Below are 12,281 nucleotides of genomic sequence, written 5' to 3' on the forward strand. Positions count from 1 at the left end.
TTAGAGCCCCACTGGGCTGTAAGCTTTGTAAGGAAGTGACCAGCTCACCAGCTCTGTCTTCCACTCAAGCACTGAGGGACGGCAGCCAAGTCTGGTTAGGTGAAAATGAAGGAGGACATTAAAGACACAGGAGGACCAGTTTGGACATTATTACAGAAGCAAAGGTGACAAGTCCAGTTAGGCTGTGGCTGGGAAATGGCAACATTTTGCAGGTGTTAACACATACAGAATGGATGTTGACAGGGAGAAATGAGCAGGCTGTTCACAGCACAAGGGTGCCTGGCAGGGGAAAACGAGTAGAACTTGAGGTTTCTAAGCCTGGGGAAGAGAATGGTGCCATTAGCAATAAAATAAATTACCTTGGAAACAGACTCAGGAGTTATATTCATCAGGTGGCCAAATTTAAGTAGAACAAGAACATCCGTTTCTCCAAGAAGATTAAAAAAGAAAATCCTCTGTCCTACTTTGGTGCCATTCTCTACACAGACAAGGAGTTAAGCATTTAAAAAAAAATCTAAAGTCTTCTACATTTTCTTGTACAACTGTCATGATCCAAGAGAATGACCCAGTCTCTATTTAAGCAGTTCAGCTGAAATCAGTACTGAAAAGAGCTTTTGTCAGGATCTATGCAGACATCTCCCCCTAGTGGTTAGCAAGAATCCAGGCTACAAAATCACTCATTTTAACTTGGGCTTCGGTTTTACAGAACCTCTAATGGACTCCTTATTCTGGCCCCTTAATTTTCTCTGTAGAGCTGCTGTAGTGTTTTATACTATTAACTGAACTATCTAGTAGCATATTTCAGAGACATGAAATGGAAGATACTAAACTGAGATTGTCACCCACTGCCATGATCCACTGCGCTCTCAGCTTTCCTTGGGTTTAACATTCAAAACAATGGGGTTTGGGCTTCAGTTGCCCAACTGTGGGTCCATAAATCCAAATTCAGTTTCCTCATCAGTAAAATAAAATAACTGGACTGGATCATGGTTAAAGTTTCTTCCAACTCTTCTACATTCGGTGGTCTCCCAAAAAAAAAAAAAAAGCCCAAGGGAAGGTATGTTTTCTTTTTTTAAAGATTTTTATTTATGTATTTGACAGAGAGAGAAACAGCGAGAGAGGGAACAGAAGCAGGGCGAATGGGAGAAGCAGGCTTCCCACAGAGCAGGGAGCCCGATGCAGGGCTCGATCCCAGGACCCTGGGATCACAACCTGAGCCGAAGGCAGACGCTTAATGACTGAGCCACCCAGGTGCCCCAGGAAGGTATGTTTTCAATAGCTCTTTTATTTTTAGCCTATCCCATCATCTTTGGTAATGACAAAGTCAGTCAGTAATTGCCACAACATGGTCATTTTTAGATTCTTTCTCTCCCTAAAAGAAATACTGTAAAAAAGGACTCATATTAGGACTGTTGAAGTAGACTAGTTTTTGAGGAATCAAGTACAGCTTTATGGATTTCTTCAGCAAGGAGCAAATCTTTAATTTGCAAGATCTGCCAAACACACCTTTCTGTATTAAAGGGAGGCTTGGAAGATGTTCCCTTACCGTTCTACATACGATTCATCCAGATTGTTGAGGCCTATTGTTGGGCTTGTGAGTTGATTCTGCACAGAAACGAGATCACTGTTTTCCAAGGCCTGGTTGAGTAAAGCAACAGCAGACAGCATTTCCACTGCAATCAAGAGCTCCTCATGGGCCAAGTAGTTCTGCTGGAAAATATGTGCAATACAAGTTTCCCAAATTACAAGCCTCAGGTGTGTGATGGGGTTTTAGAACGTCTATTTCAAAGAACAAAGAAAACTTAAAGATTTTGAGAAACCAGGAGAAAGAAGGCTCAATGGCCACCTATTTTTCATTGGCTTTAAAGAACAAGTGAGCAGCTTCTGGGTTTTTCTTAGCTGATCATTTAAGGGACAGAATTAATGACAACCAAAGGTTCTGATTCCTCAAACATCTGCATTGCCCTAGCTGATTCCTACCACCCGTTCTGTTAGCTGCTTACAGGCTCAGACTTACCAAATAATTAAGTGAAGGATTAGACAAGCCTGTCTCTGCCTGAGAGTGTGAGGTTCAGATTTTCGGTAGTGATTTTCAGTTTAAAGTAAGGGTAAGGCAAAGTTTTACCTACAAGTTATAACCCCAGAAAAGTAAACCAAACTCATTAAGAATATCAAAAAAGTTAATCTGAGTCACTTTTTAATAACTGCGTAGAAATGTTATTTTCTACTATTTTTTTAAAAGATTTATTTTAGAGCGAGAGTGAGTGGGGGCAGGGGCAGAGGGAGACAATCTCCAAGCAGACTTTGCGATGAGCATGGAGCCCGACAATGTGGGGCTCGATCTCACAACCCATGAGATCATGACCTGAGCAGAAATCACAAGTCAGATGCTCAACTGGCTGAGCCACCCAGACGCCCCAGTAACTGGGTAGAAATTTTAAAACATACCATGAAGTCTGGATATTTGAAGAAATGTGAAGTCAATCTTAGAATAAAGCAAGTATGATTTATAATTTTGGATTTGGCTTAAAAAAATACATCTCATGGTAGCTACACTTGTGGTGAGCATAGCATACAGTATAACCTTGCCAAGTGGCTCCCTTGTACACCTGAAAGTAATGTAACATTGGGTGTCAACCATAGTCAAATAAAATTTAGAAAACCACTTCGGAGACTTTCGAAACAGCTTCCCCCTTCAATGTTCTCCTCCATTTAACCATTTTATACCGACTTGGTTGAACTTCAAAAGGGTTATTTCTTCCATTATAGCGAAGGAACACAGAGGGAGCAGAAAATTAATAGAAAAAACTGTATTTACAGTTAGGGTATTTTCTGTATTTAATATATAAAATGTAATATTTATATTAAAATGCATTATAGCTTTCTGGATCTCCACAGGTATCCCACAGCAGTGGATTTTAGAGTAACAAGGCATAATTTTACCTTCCAAAGCAAATGAGAAGCAGGGAGCATGTAAGCAAATTTTATCCAAGTTTCTTATATTAACTACAAGTTTAACACATAAAGGAAGTATAAAATTACAAGTAAAAGAGCAGGATGGAAACATTTTGAGATCCAACTCCTACACCCCTTCCAGTAATTGTCCACAAATATCTAACATGGTATACAGCAGGATACGGAAAAATAAAGAAGCAGTGGGTCTGGACAACCATAGATTGACCATTGACCAGTTAGGGATGAATGGCTGGGCTAGGGCGTGAGTAGCCTTGGGTTTCAAAGCTGGTGGTACAGGAGAAACTATCAAAGAAAGAACTTAAGTGCAATTTCAAAACATGACCTACTTTTCTTTTATTACAAAATAGTATCTTTCTATTTAGAAAACAAGAAGTCTTGGTATGCAAGAATAAGAAAACAAATCCTCCCACCCAAGCCCTTTAGTGTATATCCATTTATTTATTTTTAATTCATACATTTACAGAGGTTTTTTTAAACAGAATTTTCATGGTACAAAAAGCCCTCTAGATAATGACGTTTTAATCTCATTTTTTCCACTTGATATTAGCATGTGCAACCTGTTGTTAAACATGTGGTTTGTTTCTTGCTTCTCAGTATTACAGAACATGTTGTGAAACAATCCCTGTGCATACAACTTTTTGATTAATATTTTTTAGGCTCTTTTCCTAGCAATGTAATTGTCAGGATAATGGGTAAAAGACCTGCATACACTTAACTGAGACCAGCCTTCCAGGAAGGGTGCCCCATTCATGCTTCCATCGGCCAGGGAGGAGATGCCTCCTGCCCCAAATTTATACCTACACCACGTTAGATCTCTCAGTGCTACTAATCTGATTTCCCAAAACAACTGTATCTTAATTTACATTTACTTCTGATTGAGTTTGAACATTTGTGTGTGTGTGTCTGTCATTGTATATGCTGATCTTTGTGAATTGGCTGTTCATGCTTTTGGCCTCCCCCCCTCCCTTTTTTTCGTGGAACAGTGCTGTTTCTGATTTTTAAGATCCAATGTTCTTCTACATTTCCTTAGAACTTCAATTTTTTAAGTTACTTTTTACATTTAACTTTTTATGTTGGGAATTTATTCTGATATGCATAGTGAGGTCATGTTTTCTTTTTCAAATGGCTAAACAGTCGTAAGGATTTCATTCTCTTCTCCACCTTTTTGAAATACTAGTGTTCTCATATAATCAGTTCTTGGCGCTGCTTCCAGTACTTTTTATTCTGTTCCATTGTTTGGGTTAATCCTGTACTAGTACACATGGTTTTAATTACTGTAACCTTATATATTACCATTTAATACCATTCGCATATTAAGCAGCATTCAATTTACAAAAGTTAAAGTCATGGCGCTAACGTTCTTCATTTCTAGAAATGCAGACTCGCAGCTAATTATTCTGTACAAAAAACATGATATATTTTTTAAAAATTTCAGTGCACTTAAAAAAATTATCCGAAGTGCTTCAAAAATCAGAGACTAAGAGAATAAGAACAACTTGTTTTCAACGTGTATTTGTGTAGACTGCTGCCTGCACTTCCTAACTAGGCAGACTCCTTATGGAGATGAAAAGCAGGAGTTGAAGAGGAAGGCAGCCGTGGACCTGGAACAGGGAGGCCAGGGGAACAGGGATTGGTACAAGTTGAAGACTCTGCGCCCCATTCACCTTTCCTAAACGGCTTTCCTCATGGCTTCAACTCAGAATTAACGGCTTTGTAACTGGAGTGTCCTCAGACTTACCATGGCATTCTGTTTCTGGAGGTTGAAAAGTTCATTCTGATACATTACAGCAGCAAAGGGATAAACAGCAGGCAGCTGGGCCTCCGGTCTCTTCAGTGCAAGTAGCGTATTCTCGGGGTCACCTTCCAGAATGACAGCATTGATGTGGTCCACGGCAGCCAGCCCTGAGTGGGGGTTGGGGGTGTCACATTCCGTCAGAGTGTCTGCTGTTTCCATGCTGCTTGACCCAACCAGCCCATCTTTCCAAGGATTAGAATCTAGGCAGTCCCTTTCCATGAACTCTCAAAAGCTGCAGGTGGAGGGCAGGCCAAGACTTGAAGATGGTAGCTCAGTAACTGGAAGTCAGGCCAGTCCCCGCAGAAAGTCCCTAAAAGGACTTCAGCATCGACCGAGCTGGAGTTAGGAGATCACTCTTATCTAGCATGACTTCCCTACAAAACCTTGCCTGTCAGGATCAGCTCTGGTCTCACCTCTTCCACTGTACTAGTCCCTGAGGATTTCACACCTTGGGGAACCCCACATTGTTTAGAGCTGGGCCATAGAGATCCCATAGGCATTGTTCTTGAATACTCCTTGTGTATTAGTACTGCCTTTGCAAGGGGACTGAAGCTATGTCAACACCCAAAGCCAGCCTTGCCCCACCCCTGTAGCCTCCCTCTGAAGCAGCACCAATGGAAACCCACAGTTAGCATTGGGAGACAGTGCTGCTTGAAACCATGGGATTTTTCTTTTCCTTTTTTTTTTTTTTTTTTTAAATTTTTTTTTTAGTTAGTTGAAAGAAAGAGACAGAACATGAGTGGGGGGTGCAGAGGGAGAGGGAGAAGCAGACTCCCCGCTGAGCAGGAAGCCTGATGGGGGGCTCGATCCCAGGACCCTGAGATTGTGACCTGAGCCTAAGGCAGACACCTAATGGACCGAGGCACCCAGGCGCCCCCCTGATATTATTTTTCTCAGAACATTCTCCCTCACCTCTTGTGTTCTGTGAACTGTGATTTTAAGAAAAAATAATTTCAGAGGTGTTTTTTAAAAAATATTATAACCAAACTTTCTATGATTAAGTAAGTCTGTGCCAGTATCACTTCACCTTAAAAAAAACAAAAACCTTAACAAAAGCTCCTGAGAGCAAACCCGAGCAGCTTGCTTAGCCCGGACCGCCAAGGGCGGGGCAATTCCGCCTCCAGCAAAGACATTTGGGAACCACGGCAACAGGCCCCTCCCTCAGAAGATCAGCACGAACCGCCAGCAAGCCAAGACCAAGTTTACCCATCAAGGAGAACAGGAGAACTCCAGCGCTAGGGGAATACTGCACATAGAATTCATGGCTTTTTTTTTTTTAAACCATGATTCATTAGTTTTTCAAAGTTAATTTTTTAACTGTTTTTTTTTAATTTTTCTTTTTCCCTTTTTCAACCAACATCTTATCAATCCCTTTTTAAAAAAAAACTCTTTATTTTTCATTTTTAGAGTCATATTTTATCCCTTCATAGTAGTTACCGTTAATTTTGGTATATATATATAAGTTGTTCTCTCTTTAATTTGAGATACAGTTTCTTCTAACAGATCAAAATATACCCTAAATCACTAGTGTATGGCTTTGTTCTAGTCTCCTGCCTGATCACATTCTCTCCCTTTTTTTTTCCTCTTTTTTAAAAAATATTCTTCTTTCTTTTTTCAAACAACTCCTTATCAATTCCTTTTATAAAATCTTTTATAATTTTCATCTTTACAGTCATCTTCCATCCCTTCATTGTATCAACCCTTATTTTGTACATACATAAGTCTTTCTTCCTTTAAAATTTTAGGAGGCACTTTTTTCTAACAGACCAAAATATGCCCAAAATCTAGTGTGTGACACTGATCTCTGCACTAGCCTGATCATATTTGATCATATTCTGTTTTTTTTGTATTGTTCTGTTTTTGTTTTTATCTTTTTCTTTTTGTTTTTTTTTTTCCTCTTTCTTTTTTCTTTCTTTCCCTTTCTTTTCCCCTGGTTTCAGGTCTTTTCTGATTTGTATAGAGTATATTTCCTGGGGATGTTGTTAACGTGTTAGCATTTTGTTCTTTCATTCATCTATTCTCCTCTAGACAAAATGACAAGACGAAAAAAATCACCTCAGCAAAAAGAACAAGAGGTAGTACCGTCAGCCAGGACCTACTCAATACGGACATTAGTACGATGTCGGACCTCGAGTTCAGAATCATGACTTTAAAGATACTAGCAGGGCTTGAAAAAAGTGTGGAAGTTATTAGAGAAACCCTTTCTGGAGAAATAAAAGAACTAAAATCTAACCAAGACGAAATCAAAAAGGCTATTAATGAGGTGCAATCAAAAATGGGGGCACTAACTGCTAGGATAAATGAGGCAGAAGAGAGAATTAGTGATATAGAAGACCAAATGATGGAAAATAAAGAGGCGGAGAAAAAGAGAGAGAAACAACTACAGGATCACGAGGGCAGAATTCGAGAGATAAGCGATACGATAAGATGAAACAACATTAGAATAATTGGGATCCCAGAAGAAGAAAGAGAGAGAGGGGCAGAAGGTATATTGGAGCAAATAATAGCAGAAAACTTTCCTAATGTGAGGAAGGAAACAGGCATCAAAATCCAGGAGGCACAGAGAACCCCTCTCAAAATCAATAAAAATAGGTCAACACCCCGACATCTAATAGTAAAACTTACGAGTCTCAGAGACAAAGAGAAAATCCTGAAAGCAGCTCGGGAGAAGAGATAAGTAACCTACAATGGTAGAAATATTAGATTGGCAACAGACCTATCCACAGAGACCTGGCAGGCCAGAAAGGACTGGCATGATATCTTCAGAGCACTAAACGAGAAAAATATGCAGCCAAGAATACTATATCCAGCTACGCTGTCACTGAAAATAGAAGGAGAGATAAAAAGCTTCCAGGACAAACAAACACTAAAGGAATTTGCAAACACGAAACCAGCCCTCCAAGAAATATTGAAAGGGGTCCTCTAAGCAAAGAGAGAGCCTAAGGGCAGCATAGATCAGAAAGGAACACAGACAATATACAGTAACAGTCACCTTACAGGCAACACAATGGCACTAAATTCATAACTTTCAATAGTTACCCTGAATGTAAATGGGCTAAATGCCCCAATAAAAAGACACAGGCTATCAGATTGGATTAAAAAATAAGACCCATCGATATGCTGTCTGCAAGAGACTCATTTTAGACCCAAAGACACCCCCAGATTGAAAGTGAGGGGGTGGAAAACCATTTACCATGCTAATGGACACCAAAAGAAAGCTGGGGTGGCAATCCTTCTATCAGACAAATCAGATTTTAAAACAAAGACTGTAATAAGAGATGAAGAAGGACACTATATCCTACTTAAAGGGTCTATCTAACGAGAAGATCTAACAATTGTAAATATCTATGCCCCGAACATGGGAGCAGCCAATTATATACGGCAATTAATAACAAAAGCAAAGAAACACATTGACAACAATACAGTAATAGTGGGGGACTTTAACACCCCCCTGACTGAAATGGACAGGTCATCTAAGCAAAAGATCAACAAGGAAATAAAGACTTTAAATGACACACTGGACAAAATGGACTTCACAGACATATTCAGAACATTCCATCCCAAAGCAACGGAATACACATTCTTCTCTAGTGCCCATGGAACATTCTCCAGAATTGATCACATCCTAGGTCACAAATCAGGTCTCAACCGGTACCAAAAGACTGGGATTATTCCCTGCATATTTTCAGACCACAATGCTTTGAAACTAGAACTCAATCACAAGAGGAAAGTTGGAAAGAACTCAAATACATGGAGGCTAAAGAGCATCCTACTAAAGAATGAATGGGTCAACCAGGAAATTAAAGAAGAATTAAAAAAACTCATGGAAACCAATGAAAATGAAAACACAACTCTTCAAAATCTTTGGGATACAGCAAAGGCAGTCCTAAGAGGAAAGTATATAGCAATACAAGCCTTTCTCAAGAAACAAGAAAGGTCTCAAATACACAACCTAACCCTACACCTAAAGGAGCTGGAGAAAGAACAGCAAATAAAGCCTAAACCCAGCAAGAGAAGAGAAATAATAAAGATCAGAGCAGAAATCAATGAAATAGAAACCAAAAGAACAGTAGAACAGATCAACGAAACTAGGAGCTGGTTCTTTGAAAGAATTAACAAGATTGATAAACCCCTGGCCAGACTTATCCAAAAGAAAAGAGAAATGACCCAGATCAACAAAATCATGAATGAAAGAGGAGAAATCACAACCAACACTAAAGAAATACAAACAATTATAAGAACATATTATGAGCAACTCTATGCCAGCAAATTAGATAACCTGGAAGAAATGGGTGCATTCCTAGAGCTGTATCAACTACCAAAATTGAACCAGGAAGAAATAGAAAACCTGAACAGACCTATAACCACTAAGGAAATTGAAGCAGTCGTCAAAAAGCTCGCAACAAACAAAAGCCCAGAGCCAGATGGCTTCCCAGGGGAATTCTATCAGACATTTAAAGAAGAATTAATATCTATTCTCCTGAAACTGTTCCAAAAAATAGAAATGGAAGGAAAACTTCCAAATTCACTTTATGAGGCCACCATTACCTTGATCCCCAAACCAGACAAAGACCCCATCAAAAAGGAGAATTACAGACCAATATCCTTGATGAACATGGATGCAAAAATTCTCACCAAAATACTAGAACAGGATCCAACAGTACATTAAAAGGATTATTCACCATGACCAAGTGGGATTTATCCCTGGGCTGCAAGGTTGGTTCAGCATCCGCAAATCAATCAACGTGATACAATACATTAACAAAAGAAAGAACAAGAATCATATGATCCTTTCAATAGATGCAGAAAAAGCATTTGACAAAGTACAGCATCCTTTCTTGATCAAAACTCTTCAGAGCATAGGGATAGAGGGTACATACCTCAATATCATAAAAGCCATCTATGAAAAACCTACAGCAAATATCATTCTCAATGGGGAAAAGTGAGAGCTTTTCCCCTGAGGTCAGAAACACGGCAGGAATGTCCACTCTCACCACTGCTATTCAACATAGTATTAGAAGTCCTAGCCACAGCAATCAGACAACGAAATGAAATCAAAGGCATCCAAATCGGCAAAGAGGAAGTCAAACTCTCACTCTTTGCAGATGATATGATACTGTATGTGGAAAACCCAAAAGACTCCACCCCAAAACTGCTAGAACTCATACAGGAATTCAGTGGAGTGGCAGGATATAAAATCAATGCACAGAAATCAGTGGCATTCGTATACACCAACAACAAGACGGAAGAGAGACAAATTAAGGAGTGAGTCGATCCCATTTACAATTGCACCCAAAACCATAAGAACCTAGGAATAAATCTAACCAAAGAGGCGAAGGATCTGTACTCCGAAAACTATAAAATACTCATGAAAGAAATTGAGGAAGACACAAAGAAATGGAAAAACGTTCCATGCTCATGGATTGGGAGAACCAACATTGTGAAGATGTCGATGCTACCTAGAGCAATCTACACATTCAATGCAATCCCCATCAAAATACCATCCACTTTTTTCAAAGAAATGGAACAAAGAATCCTAAAATTTGTATGGAACCAGAAGAGACCCCGAATAGCCAGAGGAATGTGGAAAAGAAAAGCAAAGTTGGCAGCATCACAATTCCGGACTTCCAGCTCTATTACAAAGCTGTCATCATCAAGACAGTATGGTCCTGGCACAAAAACAGACACACAGATCAATGGAACAGAATAGGGAGCCCAGAAATGGACCCTCCACTCTAGGGTCAACTCATCTTTGACAAAGCAGGAAAGAATGTCCAATGGAAAAAAGACAGTCTCTTCAACAAATGGTGTTGGGAAAATTGGACAGCCACATGCAGAAGAATGAAACTGGACCATTTCCTTACACCACACACAAAAATAGACTCCAAATGGTTGAAAGACCTAAACGTGAGACAGGAGTCCATCAAAATCCTAAAGGAGAACACAGGCAGCAACCTCTTCGACCTCAGCCACAGCAGCTTCTTCCTAGAAACATCGCCAAAGGCAAGGGAAGCAAGGGCCAAAATGAACTATTGGGATTTCATCAAGATAAAAAGCTTTTGCACAGCAAAAGAAACAGTCCACAAAACCAAAAGACAACTGACAGAATGGGAGAAAATATCTGCAAATGACATATCAGATAAAGGGCTAGTATCCAAAATCTATAAAGAACTTCTCAAACTCAACACCCAAACAACAAATAATCCAATCCAGAAATGGGCAGAAGACATGAACATTTTTCCAAAGAAGACATCCAAATGGCCAACAGACACATGAAAAAGTGTTCAATATCACTCGGCATCAGGGAAATCCAAATCAAAACCTCAATGAGATACCACCTCACACCCGTCAGAATGGCTAAAATTAACAAGTCAGGAAACGACAGATGTTGGCGGGGATGTGGAGAAAGGCGAACCCTCCTACACTGTTGGTGGGAATGCAAGCTGGTGCAGCCACTCTGAAAAACAGTATGGAGCTTCCTCCATATGGAGGAAAATAGAGCTACCATACGATCCAGCAATTGCACTACTGGGTATTTACCACAAAGATACAAATGTAGGGATCCGAAGGGGTACGTGCACCCCGATGTTTATAGCAGCAATGTCCACAATAGCCAAACTGTGGAGAGAGCCATGATGTCCATCGACAGATGAATGGATAAAGAAGATGTGGTATATATACACAAGGGAATATTATGCAGCCATCAAAAGGAATGAGATCTTGCCATTTGCAATGACGTGGATGGAACTGGAGGGTGTTATGCTGAGTGAAATAAGTCATTCAGAGAAAGACATGTATCATATGACCTCACTGATATGAGGAATTCTTAATCTCAGGAAACAAACTGAGGGTTGCTGGAGTGGTGGGGGGTGGGAGGGATGGGGTGGCTGGGTGATAGGCATCGGGGAGGGTATGTGCTATGGTGAGTGCTGTGAATTGTGCAAGACTGTTGAATCACAGATCTGTACTTCTGCAACAAATAATGCAACATATGTTAAGAAAAAAGAAAAAGAAGAAGATAGCAGGAGGGGAAGAATGAAGGGGAGTAAGTCGGAAGGGGAGACGAACCATGAAAGACAATGGACTCTGAGAAACAAACTGAGGGTTCTAGAGGGGAGCGGGGTGGGGGGATGGGTTAGCCTGGTGAAGGGTATTAAAGAGGGCACATTCTGCATGGAGCACTGGGTGTTATGCACAAACAATGAATCATGGAACACTACATCAAAAACTAATGATGTAATGTATGGTGATTAACATAACAATAAAAAATTAAAAAAAATAATAAAAAAACCCAAAAACCTTGATCAGAGGAATGTGTCGGCTTACATTATCTGATCGGATCATAAGCTCCATGAGATCTCTACCAGTTGCAATGTTCAAATTATGAAGACCTTAATCTTATTTTAATTTTCTTCTTTCTTTTTCTTTCCTCCCTCCCTCCCTCCCTCCCTCCCTCCCTCCCTTCCTTCCTTCCTTCCTTCCTTCCTTCCTTCCTTCCTTCCTTCCTTCC

General features: G+C 40.0%; 1 protein-coding gene across 5 annotated transcripts in view; it reads right to left on the bottom strand.

Moving 5' to 3' along the window:
* The window catches only part of IQGAP2 (IQ motif containing GTPase activating protein 2), a 286,558-nt gene that overhangs the window by 102,096 nt on the left and 172,181 nt on the right, over nt 1–12,281 (bottom strand). For 4 of the 5 annotated variants that reach the window (XM_073905308.1, XM_025892591.2, XM_025892590.2 and 1 more), the window contains 2 exons: nt 4,715–4,878; nt 1,547–1,710 (listed from right to left, as the gene is read on the bottom strand). In XM_073905308.1, coding sequence (XP_073761409.1) covers nt 1,547–1,710; nt 4,715–4,878 — 328 coding nt within the window. The remainder of the gene's footprint in view (nt 1–1,546; nt 1,711–4,714; nt 4,879–12,281) is intronic. The other variant, XM_025892589.2, reaches the window with a different exon arrangement.

This window comes from Callorhinus ursinus, unplaced genomic scaffold (genome assembly GCF_003265705.2).
Source record: "Callorhinus ursinus isolate GAN/ISIS: 27379988/994484 unplaced genomic scaffold, GSC_fseal_2.0 scaffold23, whole genome shotgun sequence".
NCBI classification, from domain to species: domain Eukaryota; kingdom Metazoa; phylum Chordata; class Mammalia; order Carnivora; family Otariidae; genus Callorhinus; species Callorhinus ursinus.